Genomic DNA, 25834 nt, shown 5'->3' on the forward strand with positions numbered 1-25834 from the left:
GAACCCATCCGCTCCCTTGTTATCTAGGCAATATAGGAACCTCAAATTCTTTATTCCACTCATTTCTTAGCATCTGCATATCAGATTGGTGTATTGATAACAAACATGTATAAAAACTAATAGTAGGGTTTTATTTTAAAAGAATTAACAAGGTTGTTCTAGTATTTCACGTGTTTCAAAAGCTGAGAATGCTGCTGATCCATACAGTGTTGATAACAAGATGTTACTGTAAATATTGCCATTGGGTTCTATCTGATGGATTATATTCATTCTTAACACAGAGTGTGATAGAATACTTGATGTAAGAGAATAAATAATATATTCATATGTTTTCATATGTTTTCTCTTCCTAGATACACTGATCTCCTACTGGCAGAGGGCACCATTTACAGAAATAACAGATTTTTTCAGCATTTTAGAGTAAGCTCACTTTGAGGTTTGTTCTTCCAAGGCTGTCGTTGGTATTAATTAAAGTAGAGGCAAAGCTTATGCTAAAGAATAATTATACATTTCAATCCCCATATTTTTAAGTCTTTCAAAAGAAATGCATATCCTACCTAAAGTTATACAGCTTAGCAATCTCTCCAATCTTCCATAAATGTTGATATCATGTGCATTTAAATTGTGAAATGTTAATGTTTTTTCTTTACTTAGTTAATAAAGAATAAAAGAAAAAAATCACTAAATTAAAGCAAATTAGAGATTCAAATTGTGCACATATAAAGAGGATATATAATGCTTTAATTGAATTGGATTCGGAAACGGAACTGGTTAAAGACTGCATGATAAAATGGGCACAAAATATTCAGGAACCAATTTCGCTGGACACCTGGGAGATAATTTGGGTCAGAAATGGTAAATTTACCCAGGCTCAAAATCTAAGAGAAAATTTTTATAAAATGTTTTATAGATGGCATCTGGATCCCAAGAAGTTGTCCAACATGTATCCTAATTTACAGTCTAAATGTTGGAGGTGTGGTAGTTTAGAAGCTACCTATTTTCACATGTGGTGGACTTGTAGAAATATAAAAGCTTTTTGGATTAAAATTTGGTGGAACATTCAAAAGATTTTTAAGAGAAAGATAAAGTTTTCCCCGCAATTGTTTTTATTGGGCATTGTTGTAGATTGTGATGTTAAAGAAACTAACTTGATGTTGAACATGATAACGGCAGCACGGTTACTGGTGGGACAATATTGGAAGAAGGATAGTTTGCCCACTGTAGAAGAATGGGTGTTTAAAGTTTCGAATCTTGCAGAAATGTCTAAGATTTCTGCTTATCTGAATGATCATTCACAGGAAAGATATATTTCAGTTTGGAGGAGATGGATAAATTATATTCAAAACAAATATGGGACTAAAATGTACCATTTAGCTTATGAGTAGATTTTAGTGGGATATTGTTATTGGTACGTTGTTGGTAGTTATGTTAAAAGAGAGTTAAAGCGCATTATGAATTTGGTTAATTGTATATTATGTATAATTTTTATTTAGAATATGATTATTGTAACTATAATCCTGTATTTAGCTCTGGGAAGTGGGGGGGCAAGTGGGTGGGTTTGGGGTGGGAGGGATTTGGAGATATATTGTAAAATTTTGTTTTTGTAAAACTCTTTAATAAAAAAAAGAAAAAAATCACAATGTACAGTCTAGAAGTATCATAGGTAATATTTCTTGTCTTCAGTCTTTTGTAACTTGAACAAAAAAACTGCTTATCTTGTCATAGTCGAATAATGTAGAAATTTTATATAATGATGCCAGTGCTTGTCTTTCCCCATCCCATTTTAATTTTTAAAGCATCCATTTTTGTGTAGTCATGAAATCTGACAATATTTCAAAATCTTACACCAAGTTTTGCAAGCTTTGATTGATCAGTGTTGGGAGTCGAATAACTAACTTACATAACTGTGTGTTTGTCCATGCATGCATTTGTGTGTGTGTGTTTGTGTGTGTTTGTGCGCGCGTGCAGCTGTGTATTTGTGTGTCTATGTGTGTTCCTGTGGGTCTGTGGGTGTGGGTAGGGATCTGTGGATCTGGGTCTATCTGGGTTTATGTCCATCTGTGTCTGTGTTGAATTAAACTCTGTCTATGGATATCATGCATTCCACAATCTCTGAATGATGTCAAGGCTGAGAAACGTTGTAGACATTTTGGGCTACAATTCTCATTGTGCCAGCCTTCATATGACATTGCTGTTATTGTTAATCATAATATAATTAAATTGGGGTGCAGATATAATTGAAATTGAAAACGTCTGGTCTACCGTCTCTTAAATGACAAAATTGTATATAGTAACCTAGAACTGAATTCTCTTTAACTGTGTTTACTTCTTTGTAAACAAACATGGCTTCTTTGTCACTTTCTTCTTTTAGCACAACTTTGCATATTATTGTCATCATACATAGGGCCAGCTAACTATATATGAAAAAAATGTAGCAATGTTCATTTGCCTTTTTATAAAAGACTAGGAAACCTTATCCTTGTATGGATAAATATGGCCTTTTCTGCTTTCTGTAGTTGATCGAGGAGGTTTCCACCAACCTGTCCATCAAACTGCCTCTGTAGGCAATACAGAATAGGGTTATACATTCTCCCAACTGTTATATATTCTCCTGATGAAAAGAATATAGGTTTGGCCTTCTGAAATGGTCTGAAGATCTGGCTTTGCCAACTGTCCTGGGGTCTCAATGGGGCGTACATCATTCTGGAGGTGGTCAATAGACTAAAATAAGACCCCACCTCTCCCTATATGTGCATGATGCTCCCTTCCTCCCTCTCCATCTTTGCCAGTTTTATGCTAAATGAATGTTATTATTTATCATTTTAATGTTTTTATTGTGTTTCATGATTGTAAGCTGCCAAGAGTCACGTCCAAGCAAGAGGGGCAAAATATAAGTTTAATAAATAAATAATAAAATAATAAAAGAAAAGAACTCATTAATAGCACAGTCACTGTCTAACTTCATTGCAACAGCAATAGCACTATATAAACCTAAACAGTTGTTATTTCACTGCTTAGGAAATGGAAAGTTGGAGTCGTGGAAATGCCTTGTGGGAAAAGGAAACAGCAAAAAATGAGTAACAACTTCACTCAGGCCATTCCAGATAGCGGCCTGTAGCTCTGCTATTGACAGTGGACAGTTTTCATGCAATCGCTTTTGATATTGTGCAAGAACAATTTAACAAAACAATTGCAATTTGGGAATGCCTTTCTTTTCACGGCTTGGAGATCTACAAATCGTTTATAACACATTTAAATTAACATAAAGCAAACATCTGTCTGCTAAATATGATGGTGAAGTTTGGCTTTTGTGGCAAGAGAGTGAAAAAACAATTCCTGCATTAAACTAGCACCAATGCAGTTATTTACCTGAATGATTTTACTAATGGAATTCTCATTTTTACCGAACTCTAGTTGTGATGTTTTGTGAGAGAAATGAACTAATGCTGCGAAGAAAAACCATTTGAGATTGTTCCATTTTTTTTATCTTTTAGAGTTTGCCTTCAGAATTTCAGATACCTAGGAAAACGAAATATAGTAAGGTAATGTTTTATTTATCAAACAAGCAGCTAAATATTTGAAGTACATGTGCACAGGTCGGCAACCTGCGGCTCCGGAGCCGCATGCGGCTCTTTGAGCCGTCTCTTGCGGCTCCCAGCCGCCCGGTGCGCGCGCACCTCTTCCAACGGGCAGTGGTGCGCGCGCACCTCTCCAAATGGAGAGTGGCACCGCCCGTTTGGAGAGGTGCACGCGCACATCCCCGAATGGGCGGAGGTGCGCGCGCACCTCCCCAAACCTTTGGAGAGGTGCGCGCATACCTCCGCGCGAATGGGCAGCGGTGCCGCTCTTTCAGGAAGCCCGCCGCGGCCCGTCTGTGAAGCTGCCGAAAGCGGCAGCTTAGCAGACGGGCCACGGCAGCTTCCGCAAGGAGCGGCGCCCCTGCCCATTCCGAGAGGTGCGCGCGCACCTCTCCGAACGACCGGAGGTGCGCGCGTACCTCCGCGCGAATGGGCAGCGGTGCCGCTCTTTCAGGAAGCCCGCCGCGGCCCGTCTGCTAAGCTGCCGAAAGCGGCAGCTTAGCAGACGGGCCGCGGCAGCTTCCGCAAAGAGCGGCGCCCCTGCCCCTTCGCACGGAGGTGCGCGCGCAACTCCGGTCGTTCAGAGAGGTGCGCGCGCACCTCTCGGAATGGGCAGGGGCGCCGCTCTTTGCGGAAGCTGCCGCGGCCCGTCTGCTAAGCTGCCGCTTTCGGCAGCTTCACAGACGGGCCGCGGCGGGCTTCCTGAAGGAGCGGCACCACTGCCCATTCGCGCGGAGGTACGCGCGCACCTCCGGTCGTTCGGAGAGGTGCGCGCGCACCTCTCGGAATGGGCAGGGGCGCCGCTCTTTGAGGAAGCTGCCGCGGCCCGTCTGCTAAGCTGCCGCTTTCGGCAGCTTTGCAGACGGGCCGTCGCCATCGGGCAACCGGGAACCGGTTCCATCTCATTTTTTAAAAAATGGCAGCCGCGTGCGTCCGCTCATGCGCAAAAAACCTTTTTGCGCATGCGCGTGCATGGACACACGCACGTGGCTCCCTCTTTTTTTAATTTGTGATGGAACCGGTTCCCAGTGGCTCTTTTTCTTTTTTAGGTTGCCGACCCCTGTACATGTGTAACTGCAAGAAACTTTAGTATGTGTGTGTGTATTGAATCTAGATGAGGATGAGGATGAATTACAATGAATCCTAGATCGTAAAGTTCCAAAATAAATGCTTTTTGTGAATTTTCATTAAGTGCCCATAAACAAATATAAAACATAACTGACTTTAATGGAAGTTTAGTCTAGTGAGATAAATAATATGGATTGTGTTTGGATATCTTACTATAAAGCAGGGGTGTCAAACTGCCAGCCCATGGGCTGGATGCATCATAGAGAAACCACCCCCACCCCATTGCCGGCAATGGCAAAAAAGTCACGATACATCGTGACACATCACGTGACGTTGCGAGTTTGACACCCCTGCTATAAAGTTTTCATAAGAATTCTTAGCTATGAGACCTGTTTTCTAATAATAGAATATGATTTTGATATAAATGTGATATCGGTAATAGATAATTTTGATAACTTTTCCTAATATTTATAGTAATAAATGATATTATAATGCAGTTTTAAATTTTATTCTCTTTTATCAGGAAAATTGCTGCGTCAGTTAAGCTTGCTCAGACCACCCGGAATAATGGAACATTGAAAGGCTCCAGTTCATCTTGTCAAACCTCCGGGCTTCTGCCACAGTGGTAAGATTTAACAAAATACATGGAGGGTTAATGCAAAACAGCCATGATGGCCCAACAGAGGCTAAGTACGTATATTGTTGTTTTACACCATTGAGAATCTGGAAGGATACAACAGCAGGTAGATGTTAGTGATGATACTGATAATATTATTAATATGTACTAAAATGTGGAAAAAAATATGGGTAAAATCAAGAAAAATCAAGAGTAAAAGCTAATCTCAATGTACACATGTTGTACTTTGACAATAAAGGTTTATTATTATTATTATTATTATTATTATTATTATTATTATTATTATTATTATTATTATTATTATTATTATTTGGATATGTTCAAAGCAGCAGGAGGAAAAATAATGTATGGCCTTGCTCTGCAATTCAAAATAAGTACTGATTTCATTTACAGCTAGATATGGGGGGAGAGACAGAAGGAAGCTTTCCATAATGACGCATCATAATTTCTTCATATAGTCATCAGTATCAAGTCTCACTGTAACAAAAACATAGCAGCTGCAATGTAGTGTGTCAAATTTCCACCATTACTTCATTGTAAAAAATAGGAGTATAGCCAACCGTACCAACAGGCTGAAGAACAGCTTTTATCCATGGGCTGTTAGGCTTTTGAATGGGAAATAATTTTATAAACTTTATGCATAATTGACTTGTGAGACTGGTGCATTGTGCAATTAGCTCACATGGTGTAATAAGATGGAGGGTTTGTGTCACTGTAAGTTGGGGGTAGGGGCACGAAGGGAGGCTCAGCCAATCTCAATGTATACATGGTTGTACTTTGACAATAAAGGTTCATTCTATTCTACCTTCTAAGTTCCCAGCAAAATAGATCTTTTTAAAAAAGTCTGTGTTGAAATTTCTAATTGGACTCTGTGGTGCCAAATACCCTTTAATTTAATAATTTACCTTTCTAGATATCTTATGCCTTCAGATGTACAGGTGCCTTCAGTTAATTCCCAGAATAGTAAACTTATCATTTCAACATTGCTGTTGGGTCTAATTGAGAAGTGTGCCAGAGTACAAAGAATTTTTCCTCCCCTAAGATAGCATGAGTTGGTTCTCTGCTGCTCAAAAAGACCCTTTGGTATACCTACAAGACTTTTGATAGCTATACCACTGACTTGGTAGAGCTTTATTCCACTGACACGTGGACAGTTCCTATCTAGTTAACTTTGTTTTTTAGCAAGGCTTAGTATAATTCCATTTGTATATTGTGTAGCTGGAAATATTCATGTCCAGAAATGAGCAGTAAAGAAGATGGAAAACAAATCTGTCTAAAGGTTTGGAAAAGTTTTGGGGATATGCCTGAAACACTGTCTTCTCATTTTGCAGGGCACATTCTGCTTCTAGCAGTGAGGTTCACAAGCATCATAGATCCCAAACTTTACCAATAATCCGTGGGAAAAATGCCCTTTCCAATCATAAACTCCTACAGATGATAGATAGTACCATTCCAAGTAAGTATAACGAAAGACTTTGTAGTTGAATGTTTAATTGGACAGTTGTGGTACTTAATGAAATAACATTCTCAATTCAATGTTATGTAAATAATGTGAGAGAATAATAGCCATTATTTTTTGTTGTATCATTATTCAGTTTTATGTATAGACAGCAAAACATTTACCAGGTCTCAATATCTATAGAAAAGTCATGTTTTCCTAGATTGTGTTTTTTATTCTTATGAATTTTATGCTTTTGCATATACCCAAATATTTTTTTTACGATCTCATCTGTGTTCTTGTCATTTATGCTTGTTCAGTTATTTTGGAACATTAAGAGTGAAGGCCAGTGGTTGTATATTATTAAGACAATTTCACTCTATCATTTTTAGCATAAAAATTAGACATAAAAACAATAACTCTCATGTAGTTCTCACATGTTTACTTATTACCATAAATTCTTTCTACTGCATGTAATTTATAATACGATAAAAATTTAGATTGATTAATTAGCATCCTATTATTTATTGATAACAATGTGCATTAATTCATTGAAATGTGAGCAATCAGTAGGCTTCATGATTGAATGCAGTGAGTAAACCAGAAGATATGCATAGGTTTGCAGTCAGTGCTATAAATAGATTCTCTACCTCTGCTAAACTACGTAGCAAAAATTACAATAAACATGTACGCAATAACTGAGCAATTGTGGGCCCAAGGAGATATTCTTTGACATATGCAAATAATCCCTTCTTACCTTTCATCATTCTTAAGAATGCAAAAATATATTTAAAAAAGACAAGTTTATAAGAAAGAATAAACATAAGTAGGATAATTATTTTTTAAATAAATATCATTAAATATTTTTGTATACAATTTATTCAGAATTAGAATTTGGTATGTAGTTTAGATACATATATTTATTTACTATTTGTATCCTGAACTTTCAATCCTAAAACACTTACAAACGCTGACAAAATTTATTTATTTGCTCAATTTGTATAGCCAATCATCTAATTTTTATGTGAATCTTACAGCCACAACAAAAATGTTAAATTGTATCAAGTGAGTGCACTGTCTGTTGCAAGATCTGCTTTTATGCCTCAAATTAATGTTATATTTTTCAAAGAACAAATTTCTTTGAAATTCTGAAGAAGAGATATGGAGGTAAAATATCTATTCAAAACCAAAGCCAAAAAGTAAACAGGAAGGATTCAAACTTCTCTATGAAAATAAGATTTTTTTTAATATGAGGAATGATATTATGATTTATTTGAGCATGTTTTATAAAATAAGTCCTTTAAAAAATCCTTACAGAAATATTGAAATCGAATATTGAAATCCGGTAGCAATTTCAGAGTAAAACTTGCTAAGAAACCCTAATTTTCTGTAGAAGCATATTTAAGAGAGATGATAGTTCATCGGTGACTATTGTCATTTGTAGATGACTATAACAATTTTCTGTAACATTTCTTTGGTTGTAGGTGCTTCTAATGAAACAGATCTTGTGAGTTACGTAGATACGGAAGCCAACACGGCAACAGAAGTTTGCCTTTCTATACTCGATTTGTTATGTCTTTTCACTGAGCATCAACAGGTAACATTTTTCTGTGTGAAACTTTTTACGTGAAAGTCACAGTGTCTACAATTTATGCAGAGCTGTTATTTTATGGAAGCAAAGAATCGACACATGAAATGTTTTGTATATGTAGACAGCCTATAATTGAAGCTTTCAAAACGAGTCTGATAAAGAGTACAGAGTCACTTCGCTGGGCCATTTAACCTGGCATTGCCACACATGTTTTACTACAGTTTCTAATATACCTGTGCCATGCTATCAGCTGCCCTTCTATAGAATGATTTAGTTAGTATACCAGCTTGGGAATGATGTAGCATAGCTTTTCAGTACTGCAGACCAAATACTTTCTTAGACTTTTTAGGATTTGCTTAGAATTGAAAGTAAGGCCATCTATTTCCAAACTATATGCTTACCCCCTAAGCTGTAAAACTTAGAGAAATATCTTGTAGTGCTGGGTAAAAGAGTTCCTAAATCACCACCACCCACCATCATCATCATCACCAAAATAATTATGAAGCTTTGGCAAAAGAGAGAAAGATGGTCTGAGGCAAAAACAAAACTATTCTAAGAAACTCTGAGAAATTTAACTAATATTAAAAATCTTAAAAATGCCTGCTCAAAAAAGAAAAGAAAAAAAAGAAAAGGCAGGGGAAGGGAGAGGAGGGAAAGAAATAAAAGATCCCAACAGTTTAAATTTAGAAAGCTGAAATGTATTCGTTACTTTTCAGAGACAACTGCAGCAGTCAGATTGCCAGAATACAATGATGAAGAAAGTTTTTGATACTTACCTATTATTTTTACATATCAATAATTCTGCAGCAGCTCTCAAGCATGTATTTGCTGCTTTGAGATTGTTTGTGAGTAAGGTAAGACCATATATGGCTTCTCATTGGTAGGAATCCCTTCTTCTCTTTCATTTTTCTCTGTTGACTATTGAGAAATAACAGACATTTTCTGAAAAGATAACTTGCTGTGAAGGGCAGAGCCATGAGTTCTATAAAATTAAAAATTGAAATTAAAAATGAGGAAATTCCAATTGAAAATTAGGAGGAGTATGAGGAAATAAGAGGTACTAATCAATGGAACAATCTGTATAAAACTACTAAAAAGAGATTTTCAAATAGGGGTTTGGTGACCACTCATGAGAGATGGTTTAATGCAGAGGTCCCCAACTTTTTGAGCACCAGAAACCAGTTCCGTGGAGAAAGGTTTTTTCCACAGACCGGAGAGTGCATAGTTTTGTGTGCTGCCTGCATCCCACGGATGGGGCTTTGCTTCTTTGTGCGGACCAGTTGCTGGCATGCTGTGGCCTGGTACCAGGCCATGGACCGGAGGCTGGGGACCCCTGGTTTGATGGATTCCTGTACCTAGCAAGCAGTTAAACTATATGATCTACTGTATAAGGTCCCTTACAAATTATATATTCTGGTTTTAAAGTTGTATAGCTTCATCAAGAATGAATTCACTTGCTGTGTAGCCAGTTTGTAAAAGTGTAAGATTGTTAATAACTTCTACTATGAGAAAATGCACGAAAAAAGTGTATTGATGCTTTTGGTTTGTTTTTTATAGTTTCCATCAGCATTCTTCCAAGGGCAAGCTGACTTGTGTGGCTCATTTTGTTATGAGATTCTTAAGTGTTGTAATCACAGATCACAGTCAACACAGATGGAAGCCTCTGCTCTGCTTTATTTTTTCATGAGAAAGAACTTTGAATTTAATAAGCAAAAGTCAATAGTAAGGTCCCATTTGCAGGTAAGAAAATATTACTGTGGAAACACTGTGGAGCAATAATTGCTTGAAATTTCTCATGATTTTATAGTGTTACTGCATTTATTCATCTGAGAGATGGAGCATAGTATATTTGCAGATCACAGAATGCTCTTATCTGTTTTATTCCATTCTTACTTTAAATTTTATTTTAGATTGTTAGATGCTCAGAATGATGATGCTAACAATAATGACCATAAAATCCACAGTAATAACAATGCCTTCAATATTCTTTTGCTATCTCAATCTTGATATTCTATAGAAATATCTTAAGGTTTCAAGGTCCTCAGGCTTAAGATACAGAATTACTTTGGAAATACAATTCATAGATAAAACATTTTCCTTCCTACTGAAAGCCTGTTTAGCAGAATGTATATATTCATTTCTAACTATTCATAACTAGTATTGGGACTCCTACAGGCAAAAATGTTATCTGATTCATTTTTGAAAAAAATGCTTACCAATATTTAAATTTCTTCATATTTAATATAGAAAGATTTTAATTATTATTACTATTTATTTTATTCTTACACACCATGTATTCTTAAGAAAAGGAGAAGAATTAAACAATTAATGTGAGAAAAAGGGAAACTGCTAAAAACAACCTAATGCTAGTTATTAGTTTTTTCCTTGAGCACAGACAGAGATTGAGACAACAATCACTGAATAATAAATTTTGCTGGTGGTTCTTCTGAGAAGCAAGTTTCTCGGCTTGCTGAGCTGTCTTCATATTCTCTTTTCTTGTCATTACTTCAGCTCATCAAGGCTGTAAGCCAACTGATTGCAGATGCAGGAATTGGAGGTTCTCGATTTCAGCATTCTCTGGCAATTACAAATAATTTTGCTAATGGAGACAAACAGATGAAAGTAATTTATGTATTTGTTTATTTATTTAAGTTGTTTATTTATTTATATTTATAGTATTTTTTTGCATTCTTATGAACATGGATATTTCCCCGATAGTGAATTGTAGCGTCTTTAAAAATCAGTTCGCCATCTTTGAGTTATATGAAGCTCATCCTCATTATTTCTCTATCAACATAATAAAGGCTAGTTAACCATGGGGGGGGCGGAAAGTTACTGGGGATCTTGTCTAAAGGTGGGTGGATCCCAAAGTATTTTTTGTTGTTGTTGCTCACTCAGATGTTTTGCCAAATTGGAATATGTATGGAATATATTATAATATAATTGCTAGGAAATGTATTACATATCAATTCATATGTCATTAAAAACATGCTAGTAATAATAACTCTCTCAAGACTTTTGTTATCCCAAGTTTAATATGCTAAAGAGATATTTATTGCAACCATGTTCAAACATGATAAGCCTTTAATTTCCGTCACAAATACTGGGAAAAAAAGTTCAGTGAAAGAAAAGTTATTTGATTATGGATAGCTAGGAAGAGGAAACAGCAAACAATGTATTATGACATTGTTATGATGCATACAATAGTTGTATTTATCAGGTATCTGACTTATTCCAAATAGATATCATTTAACATGATAATAGAGATTTTGTGAACTTAAATTCCCTTATTCCTCTTTCCCAAAGAACAGTAACTTCCCAGCAGAAGTGAAAGACTTGACCAAACGCATAAGAACAGTTTTAATGGCTACGGCTCAAATGAAGGAACATGAGAAGGATCCTGAGATGCTGGTGGACTTACAGTATAGCTTGGCAAATTCATACGCAAGTACACCTGAATTACGTAGGACCTGGTTGGAGAGTATGGCCAAAATTCATGCAAGAAATGGAGACTTATCTGAGGTAGCTCATCTGAAACTGATAAATTATTTTGTAATTTTAAAGGGCTTGAAATAAGCCCTAAAGAACAAGAATTTAATGTCACCTTTCTGTTTCAACCAAGCATGATATTTGAGGAACCGCTTTAAGCAACTTTGTGTCCTAAAGCAGGGTATTTTCTAAAACTTGTACCCAAATACATATTTGTGAGTTTCCATTCAAAACAGAGAACCATTTAATCAGTAGTGGAATTCAGGAGATTATTAAATTCAGGCACTGTGTTAATTTTCAGTGTAGTTGTCTTGGCACCCTAGCATTAAACAAATCTTAAGCTCGTCCTACAATTTTTCTTTATACAGGAGTATGATTTTGTCACAATCCATTAGTAGCTTTAATGATAATGTGGTCAGCAGGAAAATATGACCTAATACTCTACATGTTCTCTGTTTTTCATAAGAAATAGCAAACAAAATAGCAGAGTAGCCTATATAACTTGTGACCTAGAATGCAGTTGTCATAACTGTCATGATGACCTTCCGGTGTCTAGCATTTCTTTAATTATCAGTACTTTATTTTAGGAACTTTTATGATATCTATTAGGACATGTCCAGTGTATTGAATCAAGAAGAGTAGATATGAAATTCATTGTAGAGAAAAATAAAGTTTACATTTAGGCAGGAAAAATCAAAGGTACAAGTACAGACTGGGTGAGACCTGACTTAAAAACAGTAACTGTGAGAGGGACCTTGAAGTCCTAGTGGACGATCACTTGACAATGAGCCATCAGTGTGCAGCAGCAGCCCAAAAAGCTAATACAATCCTGAGGCATAGAATCAAGATCACATGAAGTATTAGTACTGCTTTATAAAACCCTAGTAAGACCACACTTGGAATACTGCAGCCAATTTTGGTCACCATATCACAAAAACGTTTTTGGGAAAAAAATCAGAGAAGAGCAACTAAGATGATCAAGGGCCTGGAGAATAAAACATATGAAGAACGGCTGCAGGACTTCGGTTTGGCTAGTCTAAAGAAAAGAAGAAATAGGGGAGACATGATAGCAGTATTCCAGTATTTGAGGGCTGCCACAAAAAAAGAAGGGGTCACGTTATTCACCAAAGCACCAGAGGTCAGAACAAGAAACAATGGTGGAAACTGATCAAAGAGACAAGCAGCCTGGAAATAAGGAGAAACTTCTTGACAGTGAGGACAATTAACCAGTGAAATAGCTTGCCCCCAGAACTTGTGGGCACCCCATCACTGGAGATTTTGAAAAAGAGGCTAGACAGTCACTTGACTGAGATGGTATAGGTTCTCCTGCTTGAGCAGGGGGCTGGACTAGAAGACCTCCAAGGTCCCTTCCAGCATTATTCTGTTCTGTTCTGTTCTATTCTATTCTAAAATGGGATACATGCATATCATCTCACACTTCCCATAAAAACAGCAACAAAGAAACATGTAATTGAGGAACTCCATGGAGACAGACCCACATGAGCACATGCTCTGCTGTCAGTTTGTGTTTTTATAATGCCCCCATACAACTGCAGGGGATAGTGCATCTAACCTAGCCATGGTGAACATATAGTGAAATTTCAGAATTAGAATGGAGGAGAGAGAGGAGGGTGGCATGTACCCATTTTAAAAATATCCATATACTGTAGTGTCGGATGCCAGGCTTAGTCTGATTTGGAAACCAATGTGCCAGATACACTGCTTCAGATAATTCCTGGCATTTTCAAACCTTGATAGACAGGAGAAATACCTTAAACACCATTTTTCACACTAATATATTGATTCAAATGATCTGGGACTTTTTTGTTGTTATTCTTTTGCAAAAAACATACTAGTATTGGTGAAGATTAAGAAGATCTACATCCTGTAACATTTTTTAAAAAAATATATTGCTTTTAAAATAATAACAAAAAAAACTAAAGGAATAAAACACAAGGATGTATCCATTATACAAAATGTATAAGTGCTTTAAAAATAAGTGAAAATACAATAAAAAATAAGACAAAGAATATACTCTATATTGTTACAATGATAATTCTATAGATAATTATCTAATATAAAGATTATTTGAGTATGTGTGTATGCATGTGTATCATGCATATAATACGTGATCATCATACTTTTTTTAACCCACTGTATTTTGTATAAATGTCCCATATTTCCTTATATTTATCCATGCAAAGTCTATTTCAATATGCAATCAACTCACAGGTAGCAAGTTAATCAGAGCTTTAATCCACTGAGTAAATGAGGCCATACATTTATATTTCCACTGCTGCAATATCAATTTTTTGCTGTAATAAGGGCACATAGGCTCCATTTACACTTGTAAAATTCCATGTAACAGGTATGCAATTGAAGAGAATATTCCCCTCTGAAAAATGTTAGCTTTTGTTTTAGTTCTTTAACATTAAAACTTACCAGTGTATCTCTTTGCAGGCTGCTATGTGCTACATCCATATAGCTGCCCTTATTGCTGAATATCTGAAGAGAAAGGGTAAGATACAGCACATTTAAAAGGTTTGCTTGGTTTAGAAAAAAAGTAAGGAGTGAACAGAAATGATTAAAATGCATTTTATGACATTTATTAATTTTTGTATTTTTTAAAGAATAACTGATTTGACTCTTCTCAGATACTTCCCATTAAGATAGTAGAAAGTAGTAAAAATATTTCATGTTGTAGGAACCTTGCATTTTGCCTAAAATTCAAGTTTCATATATTTGCGTACTATTTTTCTTTTCTTTGAGATGAGAGAGATATTGTTCCATACCATGGCTTAGATAAATAAACATGCATGTATTAACACATACAAGTAACCAAATGCTAATAACATTTCACACTACCATAGGTTACTGGAAAATGGAAAAGATTTGTACCTCTCGTCTGTTCCTGGAAGATGCTGAACTCTCTGATAATAATATCTTACTAACAACTCACCCTGGAGGAAGTGAGTGTTCTAACCATGACCATTTATGGGCTGGACAACGTTGGAAGAACCCATTTGTATATATTTAATGAAAGGAGACTTTTCAGTAACCCAGTCCTTAATCTATTGATGCCAGTCAGCTTGGAAATGGAATTTTCAGTTCCTCTTGGCATCAGTTCCCACCATCTTAAACATGTACAACAGTGCCCATTGACACTGGGCACTGTAAACAGTGCCATTGAGATTCCAGAGAACTTGCTTGAGAACTAAGCAGTTCTGCTGCTACATACTAGATTTCCAAACATCTTCCTTTGCTATCATTATTCCTTGAAAAAAATAAGCTTGAGAAAGGCTAGTGAGCTGAAGGTTTTGTAATTTCAGTCATATTAGGAACCAAGTTTTAAAAAATTATGGCTTCATATGAATCAATATCAATACATATTTTAATATGTATAACCAAACTTAACTTAATGTATTCCATATTTACATATCCTTTATTCTATTGACAGATATTTATTAAAAAAAACTTTATAAGAACACTATACATTTCAGAATCATAAATATTTTAACACATCCTTATCCTTTTGGGTCTCATTGGGAATTTCTCAAATAATGCCTTTGGATAATAAGATTTTTTTTGCCAAAATTACCAAATTATAATTACCTAGTTATAAACTACAGTGTTTACAAGTGACTTAATAATATTGATGGTATTTGTAATATGCTATTATATGTAATGTCTTTGTATTTTTTACTACAATTATTTAAATAATTGTTACTGAAGCATTGATAGGACTTTTTCTCTTGTTTGAAAAGGCTTGTTTTCTATGGGATGGCCAGCTTTTCTCAATATTACACCAAATATTAAAGAAGAAGGAGCAATGAAAGAAGACTCTGGAATGCAAGATACACCATACAATGAGGTTAGCATCATCATTATAATGATATGTTTGATGATGATGTTTTCTTCACAGTTTTCAGTGAGTCCTATATCCAGCAGATCATAATTAGAATCATAATTACCTTTATTTCTTTTTTAAGGCATTGAAATTGCAAAAAAATCTTATTTTGCATCACAGACCTGATGTTCGTTCTTAACTTGCAGGACATCCTTGTGAAACAGCTGGAATTATGTGTTGACTATCTCTGGAAATGTGAAAGATACGAACTCATTGCTGAAGTTAACAAGCCAGTTATTGCAGTATTTGAGAAACAAAGAGATTTCAAAGTAAAAAATCTTTTTATACTGTGTATAAATATCTACAACTAAACTGACTTGCTCAACAAAATAAAAAGTCCTGATTGTGTTGTTCATGTGTACCTTTTTAATATAAGTCTGTATTATGAAAAGATATGTTTCCATATATGTTGTTGCATGAAAAAGGAGTATTAGAGACTCTAATATTTTGAAAAACACAATGTACAGTTATTTTCTGTTTAAATGCAGCTTTTGTCTTTAGAACACACAGGACAAGTAGGAAAATGTGATCTCACTTCCATATATTGTAGATGAAAAATGCAAATTTGATTTGCCATCTCTAATTATTTATTCATTTATTTATTTACTTTATATCCCACCTTTATTACTTTCACAAAAAACTCAAGGCACATAATATATCCAGCACACCTTCCTCCTATTTTCCTCACAAGAACAACCCTGTGAGGTGAACTGGGCTGAGAGAGAATGACTGGCCCAAGGTCACCCAGCCGGCTTTCCTGGTTAAGGCGGAACTTGAACTCATGGTCTCCGGCTTTCCAGGCTAGTGTTTTAACCACTAGACCAAATGGCTCTTTGTATATGATTATATGTAATTCATACTTAGAATTATAAATGTGTTTGAACACATGCCTCCTAGATAGTTCCAGATGGAGAACACTTAGCACTACCAATAAAAGCATTCCATATTTATTCTGCCCTCCCTCTTTAACAAATATTTTGTAATATGAGAAGATAGAAAAATCACTGAGAAAAAATAGGAAAATAATACAAATGGAAGCTGATACTCTTAAGATAAACACATATACATGTTACATTTGGAAAGTTCCCTTTAATCAGTTGACTCGAAAGCTAATAGCATTGTTGAGAATAAGTTGGTTACATGAGTTGGTTTGAATACCATGGTTTTTAATTTTAAAATGTACTCTCATTCTATTACTTCAGAGGCTGTCAGAATTGTACTATGACATCCATAGATCCTATCTGAAAGTCGCAGAAGTTGTGAATTCTGAAAAGCGCTTATTTGGACGATACTACCGTGTGGCATTTTATGGCCAAGTAAGTGACTACTGTGGGTGAACTTTCAGCTAAACTACACATTTCCCAACGAATTCTCTTTTTAGAGAGATTGCAGTAAAAACACATTTCACAAGTGAATATCATAGTTTGGAATAGTTGACTTGGTATGCTTTCAGTATTGAATATTTATCTATAGTAATATTCATGGAGCAAAATGTAAATTTAGAGTCACATAAAAATAGAAGCAAAATATTATCAGTGGCAATGGGCTGTAAGAATAGCTTTAGAGGTTTCCTCACATTTGGGTTAAGCTTCTACTTTCTGATTTGGCAATGTCCCATTGAAGTGAATAGACCTATGTCTAAATAAATATGCACTAGATCAAGACCTAAGATTATATTATGACAAAGAATTACCACCACCACCCCAATTATCTTCAGTTTTATATAACAGTGTATATTTATGATTAGTTTATTTTGATCTTCTGTAAAAGGTTTGATAGTAAGACACAGAGAAGGTTATCCCAGCTGATATCCCATAATACAAGTTTAAAAGATTTATATTGCCAACGTTATTAAATACTATGGCCTGCGCAGCTCACAGACAAATTCATATTTCCTTAAAGCAGAGATCGGAAGGAGCCTCTTCATTATAACAGCTTGTCATAGTTTGATACGATTGATTATTAAACAGATAAAAGGAAAATGAAGATAAGGCAGTGCAAATATAAAATATAAGATGGTATCCAAAATCATCCTTGAAAAAAAGCCACAAAATAATTGAAGACTTTTTTCTCCTAATTGATTTGAAATCCATAATCTTTATTAGATATTAGTTTGTGTAGACATTCTAGCTTTGCTTTCTAGTTGGCTTCTGATTCTTGTAGTGCATTGTAGAAGGCTTGCACACTACTCCATATTTCTGCCTACTTATTTTGTTTATAGTATCTGTACATGCTTGCTTCTACAAGACATCAGATGGGACAGCAGGCATGTTCTTTGAGGATGAACCTTCCAGGGAAACATTCCCTCTTTTTTAAAAAAAATATGTACGAAATCAGTTCTGAATAATGTTGTCTGCCAATTAGGTTTTAATGCAGAAATCTGCTCTTTTCCTCTTTTGAACTTATTCAAGGCTGTGGTAAGTTATCTATTCTTTTGCATGCTGTTTTGTTTAATTCTTCCTACATCATCCTACTTGTATGACTTTGGTTAACCTTGATTTCTAGCACTTTTTAATATTCACTGTGAGCGATGAAATAACATTGCTTTCACTCATTTATATACTGTGCTACATCTAGCAAATAATGCTTTTGTTCTGCTTCCTTGAATTATAAAGATGTATCTGTTCCTGTGGCGTTCATGTACTTGAGGCTTAAATCTGTTCCCATTCTAATGGAAGCAGGTTCAGCTATGTGTTTCTTATCTGAAATGCCCACTGCAAACAGCCTTGCTGCCTATGTCCTGGCAGAAAAAGCAAGGTTTCCCAAACTGTGAGGTGCACCTCCCTTGGAAAAGTGCATGGGAGGTGTGAAGAGACTTTTAGTTGTATGTTGATACAACACATTCACCTTTCCCAAAATTTAATTGTATTGTTTTAATTGCTCATTTGTCTCCATTTTGGTCTTTGGCTTTTTCAGGGAAGATCTGTACATTAAGACTACACAGGCAGGGACATGGCAAAAAGTGTAGGAACTCCTATGCTACATTATACTTGTTTTCAGTAAAAGTATATTATCTTTTCATGCATGCCTAATAGTTTTGCCCTTGGTTTACTACTTTGGGGTGTATGTATCAGGTTACTCAAAAAAAATGCAAACCTTTGTCATGTAGCTTTCATCAACATGAAGCCTTTCAGTTGGTTGGGCCACCCAGACTGGCAAGTATCAAGTAGTGGAAAACAAATAGAATGACCCTACATAAAGTAACTTTGATTTCCTTGCAACTAAATACGAACATCTGTTCATAGGTAGGCAGCATAGTCCTTGTGGGTGCCCCTATGTGCACCAGTAGCTCTCCCAACACACTTTATTATATTATCTTTCTTCAAAAATGAAAGATCTTACTTCATTAATTGGCTATAGTAGTTTACCTAAAAATTCTGTTACTTTGAAATCAACTTGAGTGTGTTGACACCCTTTGTTCAATTAGTATCTTTATTTTTTCCTTGATCTGTATGTTGCAATAAAATGTATTAAGAGCTGGTCGTGATCTAAAAGAACCCATACTTTTTTATACTAAGGCAGGGACTTCAAACTTGTACCCCATTTCCCACCCGCAATGGCAGAGCAGATGTGCTTCAGTTCTCCCCCCCCCCCCGCCCCCATGAGACAATGTTAATTGGTGGCTCCTAGGAAGTGTGTCTTAATGGCACCTGCCCTATTAACTCTGCCTTTTCAGAGATACAGCCCCAGCCTTATGAATTTTTCAGAAGGCCATGAAGCTCTGCCTCTTCTCTCAGACTCCGGGGTCAGGCTGGAATTTCTGGAACTTTGACATGGATGTGTAGAGAGGCTGTTTTTTCTCAATTTAAAATGAGGCAGGCTTGATCTGTTGTGTTTTATCATTGTTGATGGTTTCTACTTCTGTTTGCTGCTCAGAGTTACTTTGATAGATGGGTGGCTTTATAAATTAAATTGATTCTGAAGATAAATAGATTCTCTGCATCCACAGCAATACTTTGTAACAACTCAGATCAGGGTGCTGAGCATCATACAGATGCACAAGCTTCCAGGTAGATGCGTCCTGGTGACTCACCTCATCCTGATCCAGCTGGTTTCCAGGCTCTACAAGTAGCCCAACTCTTCAGGAAGCCTCACTCCCTCTTCCATGCCATGGCAGGTGCTGCTTCAGAGGCAGCACTGGGCTCCCACAGCTGTCCTTCCCTTAGTATAGAGGCTTGAAGAAGGAAGGATTTGATCAGGGAAGATGGGCCAGGAGTTTGGGTGTGCCGGAGAGAGGGAAGGAGGGGGAGGGTTCAAGGAAGAAGATAAGCTCTGCCACACTGTGAGTCTCTCTGCTGGGCAAAGTATGGGAGAAAAAGGAGGGGAGGGAGGGAGCCAGGCAAGTAGAGAGAAGGGAAGTAAAAGAGAGAGAAAAAAACAAAGGAAACAAAGATCTTTTTGTTCAACAGTAGAGAGAAGAGCTTAAAGTAATATATGTTCCTATATTATATTATCCTTGATATTATTTTGAAAAGTATTATATATAAATCCAGTAATACAGCCAAATAATGGTTCCAATAATAAAAAGCACTGCCAGCTAAATGATCAGAATAACAGAGTTGGAAGGGATTTTGGAAGTCTTTTCGTCCAACATCTTACTCAAGCAAGAGACCTTATACTATTTCAGACAAGTAGTTGTCCAATTTCTTCTTAAAAATTTCCAGTGAGGGAGCACTCACAACTTAATGGAGGGAAGCCATTCCACTGATTAATTGTTCTCACTGTCAGCAGATTTCTCCTTATTTCTAGATTGGTTCTTTCCTTGATAAGTTTCTATCCATTGCTTCTTGTCTTGCCTTCAGGTGCTTTGGAGAATAGGTTGAATGCTTTTCCTTTGTGGCATTGGAACACTGCTATCATGTCACCTCAGTTCTTCTCTTCATTAGATAACACACACCCAATTCCTGCAACCGTTCTTCATGTTTTAGCCTCCAGTCCCCTAATCACCTTTGTTGCTCTTCTCTGCATTCTTTCTAGAGCAGGGGTCTTCAAACTTGGCCCTTTTATGACTTGTGGACTTCAACTCCCAGAATTCCTCAGCCAGCAAAGCTGGCTGAGGAATTCTGGGAGTTGAAGTCCACAAGTCATAAAAGGGCCAAGTTTAAAGACCCCTGTTCTAGAGTCTCAATATCTTTTTTTCATAATGACCAAGACTGGATGCAGTATTCCAAGTGTACTCTTATCAATGTATTATAAAGTGGTATTTCACAAGAAACTCAGATTTTAGTAAAGATTTTTACTGAATCCATTTATTTTAGCATTGTTCCAGGATACTCTTTATTGTATTCATTTTTTACTTAATGTGTGCAGACACCAGACTAACAAAATAGTTTGTGCAGCACCTTCCTGTGACAATGTGAGTTTGACAGCCCTGTCCCAGATAACTGAATCTGAGTATATTATAGGTAACTTCACCTTATATTGAAAAACAGTCAAGGGAGCTAAACCTTTTTAACAATCTGCAGGCATTTCACTAGCCCTAAGCATATGGTTGATAATTTATTACTCACTATATCTTAGAAGGAGCAAATATATTTCACAACATTTCACAGTGGAATATTTTACATAAAGATGCAGAACTGGTATTATGTGACCTATTTAACATTTAGGCACACATGAGCAGCATTTGCCTTTATAATGAAACTAATTGTTTCCAAGGAAAAATTGTTCAATGAAAAGTGCATAGAGGACTGCAATTTCATGGTTCATTAAAATACTGCTGAAATGCAAAAATGTAAATGAGAATTACAAGGATTCTCAAAGAAACTATGTTAAATTCCATGAAGAAAGGACAAACACAGGACTATCTCAAATTAAGCAAAAGTAATACAGTTATGTAAGCCTAAGGCTGTTGTGAACATTGTATACTTTCACAAAGCTCCTGTTTTTTTAAAGCTACCTCAAAATCTCTTGCCAGTAAAGATAGAAAATATGAATTGTTCTATGATGAAAAGAATTGTGAAAACAAATTGAGATTGTACAAACATCAAGATTCTTTCTGATAAACTAAAATGAGCTTATAGGAAGAACACAGTAGTTATGCAGCGTTCGTTTTCAATACAAGTAGGGCAATTTTAAATTCACTTTGCCTTTGACAATACAGAGATAATGATCTGAATTTTTAAGGTATCAGATTTTATTATTAAATAGAGACCATATTGGCAAAACTGACAATATTGTATTCTCCTCCTCTGTTACCATGAAATTGAATTAATATTCCTCGATCCCCTAATTTTTCATATATTGACAAATCTAGGAATTTTTTTTCACATATTCAAAAGAAGCTTCAGTTGCAGATGGGGAGGGGAAGCAATCTTCAGTAGTCTCCCTTTTCCATGTTATTTTAGGACTTTCCTCAGTTTTCTGTATGCATTTTGAGAGAACTATTGAGTAAAAGAAGAATCAGTGAAAATGGTCTTCCAAGTACAGGAATATTCTAAGGATATATTTGTACCTTGTTATCTATGTATTTGAATAAAATCAGTAGTACTAAAAAGATTATTACCTATGGACCTAGTAAACATCTCTTGGCAGGGTATTTTAGAACTATGTTCTATGTGTCATTAGCTTCACCATCTGCTAGACCAGGGGTAGGCAACCTCGGCTCTTTTATGACTCATGGACTTCAACTCCCAGAATTCCTGAGTCAGCATAGCTGACTCAGGAATTCTGGGAGTTGAAGTCCATGAGTCATAAAAGAGCCGAGGTTGCCTACCCCTGTGCTAGACACTGCCCTTACTGTATTGGTGAAATCTTCCAGAGGCAACTGATTACATTGTGCCAGTGCAATGTAAATGCATCTTTTGCTGAAGGGCTAATGCCATCTGCCTTGAAAGAGGCAGAAGAGTGGTTCCTCCTAAAGAAATTATAATTCATTCTACCAATACTGGCTGACAATTGAGATCTCCAATCTCCTCTTTCAGAGGAAGGTTGTTGAAAAAGCTGCTTGTGGATGTCATACCATCTTCTGGTTGTCATCTTTAAAGCCATTCAGGAGTCAGGATCTGGATACCACCTTCTCCAAGTAGGTGCTGTCTATCCAGTAAGACCAGATCAGAGGAGTTCCTTCCAGTGATCTCAGAGGTAGATATTTTCAGTTGCAGTTCTCTTCCATGAGCAACAGTCTCTCTGAGATCTTTTAGGAATACAAGTAGTCTTTGACTTACAACAGCACGTTTAGTGACCATTCAAAGTTACAATGGCATTGAAAAAAGTGACTTATGACTGTTATATATAAATGGGATTATAAATGGGATTAAAATAAAATAAAAATAAAATAAAATAAAAAATAAAAAAATCACATGACCATTGTAGCATCCCTGAGTTTATGTGATCAAAATTTGGACACTTGGCAACTGGTTCATATTTATGATGGTTGCACTGTCTTGGGGTCACGTGATCACCTTTTGTAATCTTCTGACAAGGAAAGTCAGTGAGGAAGCGAGATTCACTTTGCAACTTTGCCACTAATTTAACATTGCAATGATTCACTTAACAACTGAGAAAGAAAGATCATAAAATGGGGCATTAACAAATGGCTCACTTAACAAGAGAAATTTTAGGCTCAATTGTGGTCGTAATTCAAGGACTATCTGTATTACTGAACTCTGGATTTTCCTACAGGACTTGGGAGGATAAATATGTTATGAATTCTTATTCTCTCTTATAGTTTGGGTCTTTATTTAAATTATTTAAATAATTTATTCTCATCAGGAGAATAAAAATTAATGTGATTGGTGCAGTGGGCTAATGCCTCCTTAAGTAACACCAGCTGCCTGCAATTAGTGCAGGTTCGCATCCCAGGCTCAAGGTTGACTCAGCCTTCCATCCTTCCAAGGTAGGTAAAATGAGGACCCAGATTGTTGGGGGCAATTAAGCTGACTTTGTAATAATGCCGCTTGGGGGGGGCGAAAGCCCTAATAAGCAGGCATATACATAGAATGAAGGCTACTGCTAAGCTTGTAAGCCACCCTGAGTCTTTGGAGAAGGGCGGGATATAAATGGAATTAAAATTAAAAAAATAAAAAATTATTATGTGTCTAAATATTGTTTCATAGGGAGTTACAGATTCAGCATCATGACTTCAAAGTGCTAAGGGTCACAAAGAGAATGAGCAAGAGAAACAGTTTGGTGTAGTGGTTAAGGCATCAGACTTCCAGAAATTGGGAGGCTATGAGTTCTAGTTTTGCCTCAGGCATCTGGGTGACCGGGCATCTGGACCAGTCACTCTCGCAGCCCTAGGAAGGAGGCTATAGCAAACCATTTCTGAAATCTTGCCGAGAAAACTTCAAGACTGACTTACACACACAAAAGGGGCAGAGGGGAGGGGTTACAAAAATACAAATGGAAAGTGACTACTACTGTATAGACCATTGTTTATCATTTGTGAATAAATGAGTGTGCGGCCTCTGAATGCAGAAATGTGATAAAGCGTTCTGAGACAAATGCTCAAAAACTTTAGTATGGCTGGCATTCTCCCAGTGCAACAGCAGATAAGCATGACCTCTCACCCCCAGTCTCTTCCCACGGAGCCTGGAATGTCCTCAGTAGAGTTGGTGAGGGAGCTGACAGTTCCGTGGGCTGGCACTGGGCTCCTCTTCAGTTAATGTTCCTTCCTGTGGAAGCCCCACCGCTGAACATGCATCCCAGGAAAGGCATCCCAGAGTTCTAGAGCAAGTCATGCAAAATAAATAAAAACATTACTTTCGCGGTTTTAATAAAAATAACAACAGCAGCACTGACAACTAATTTTCATTAACTAGACTAAACCAGGTAAATAACACCCCATGTGTATAGTTAAATACGAAAACTATGTATTCTACTTTAGTTATCATTTCCCAAATTCAAAAAGGGAGTACGAATTCTAGAATGTCCTCTATCAGAAACATTTCCCACTTATTTAAATCGTTTTGGGACTATCTAGGGATTCTTTGATAGCATTACTCTATTATATAAACTCAGAATGACATCCACGGTGATATGCAGGGCTTTTTTTGTCATAGAACATTCAGAACGGAGTGGATGAAACCTTGTAGGGTAGGCAAGGCGAGATGTATGACATGTGTGCGTTCCGGCACCTTTTTCTTTTACAAAAAAAGCACTGGTGATATGGATATGAATATGAAAGGATATATATAGCCAAAGTCTGCATACACAACAAAATTTCATGAAGTACTGGATTGCATCATTAGTTCATACAATGAATAGTTCATATGAGTGGTATATTTATAGATTGGAACTACTATGCAGCTTTCTATTTTAAAAAGGCACAATGCTAAAATCTATAACTCAAAAAGAATTAGTACTCCCTATGGGCATAGCTGACTAACAAACCAGATGTGTATAATTTTTTCAGAAGCAAGCAGCTCTCTTCAATGAGAACACAGCTTTCTGCCTAATACAAATAAATCAGTTTAGTTCCCCAGAATTAACTAACAAGCAACACATGGCTTCAAATGCTAGTATATTATTTTAATTGCACAATTGTCCCCTTCCCCGCATACATACAACAGTAGCTTTGACTGCAGATGTGTTTTTTAGAAAAAAAGAAGAAACTAATATTTAGTTCCAATAATTTTCGTTATCCTTACTGAATTCTCCCACATGGTGGCATACTTGCTGCAAAATATGGGTGTACATAATAGAAAAACTCCAAGGATGTTTCCAGTCACATTTCACACAGGCTTTTTTCCCTATTAGTAAAAGTTGATATTCATCCTGTGCAAATGTAGAAGTTTGGTTTTAAATGCATTCCATTTCTTCATCATGCATAAGCTACAGCATTCAAAAAAATTAATTTGTTATACTTAGCAGTTGAGTACCTTATATTTTTCATTCACCGTATATTCTTAAGGTGGTTTTAATCATACTCAGTTTACTGTAATTGTTATGATTTATCTTTTAATCAGGGCTTTTTTGAAGAGGAAGAGGGTAAGGAATATATTTACAAAGAGCCCAAATTAACAGGCCTATCTGAGATCTCTCAGCGACTGATGAAACTTTATGCAGACAAGTTTGGAGCAGACAATGTGAAGATAATCCAAGATTCCAATAAGGTATGCTGGGAAATGTCCACAGAATTTTTTTAAAGCATTCATGTTATTACAGAGTTCTTTGCCCAGGCACA

At 36.3% G+C, this 25834-nt stretch overlaps 1 protein-coding gene across 2 annotated transcripts in view; it reads left to right on the plus strand.

Annotated features, from left to right (window-relative positions):
* Positions 1 to 25834, plus strand: part of DOCK10 (dedicator of cytokinesis 10) — a gene marked incomplete at its 5' end in the record, with an annotated part of 164768 nt that overhangs the window by 130410 nt on the left and 8524 nt on the right. For both annotated transcript variants that reach the window (XM_083364987.1, XM_083364986.1), the window contains 15 exons: positions 354 to 420; positions 3495 to 3542; positions 5170 to 5271; positions 6615 to 6739; positions 8206 to 8318; positions 9029 to 9166; positions 9870 to 10052; positions 10824 to 10934; positions 11619 to 11834; positions 14262 to 14319; positions 14672 to 14770; positions 15566 to 15672; positions 15855 to 15977; positions 16911 to 17024; positions 25617 to 25763. In XM_083364987.1, the coding sequence (XP_083221113.1) occupies positions 354 to 420; positions 3495 to 3542; positions 5170 to 5271; positions 6615 to 6739; positions 8206 to 8318; positions 9029 to 9166; positions 9870 to 10052; positions 10824 to 10934; positions 11619 to 11834; positions 14262 to 14319; positions 14672 to 14770; positions 15566 to 15672; positions 15855 to 15977; positions 16911 to 17024; positions 25617 to 25763 (1751 nt within the window). The remainder of the gene's footprint in view (positions 1 to 353; positions 421 to 3494; positions 3543 to 5169; positions 5272 to 6614; positions 6740 to 8205; positions 8319 to 9028; positions 9167 to 9869; positions 10053 to 10823; positions 10935 to 11618; positions 11835 to 14261; positions 14320 to 14671; positions 14771 to 15565; positions 15673 to 15854; positions 15978 to 16910; positions 17025 to 25616; positions 25764 to 25834) is intronic.

Source organism: Vipera ursinii, assembly GCF_947247035.1.
Source record: "Vipera ursinii genome assembly, chromosome: 5".
Taxonomy (NCBI): domain Eukaryota; kingdom Metazoa; phylum Chordata; class Lepidosauria; order Squamata; family Viperidae; genus Vipera; species Vipera ursinii.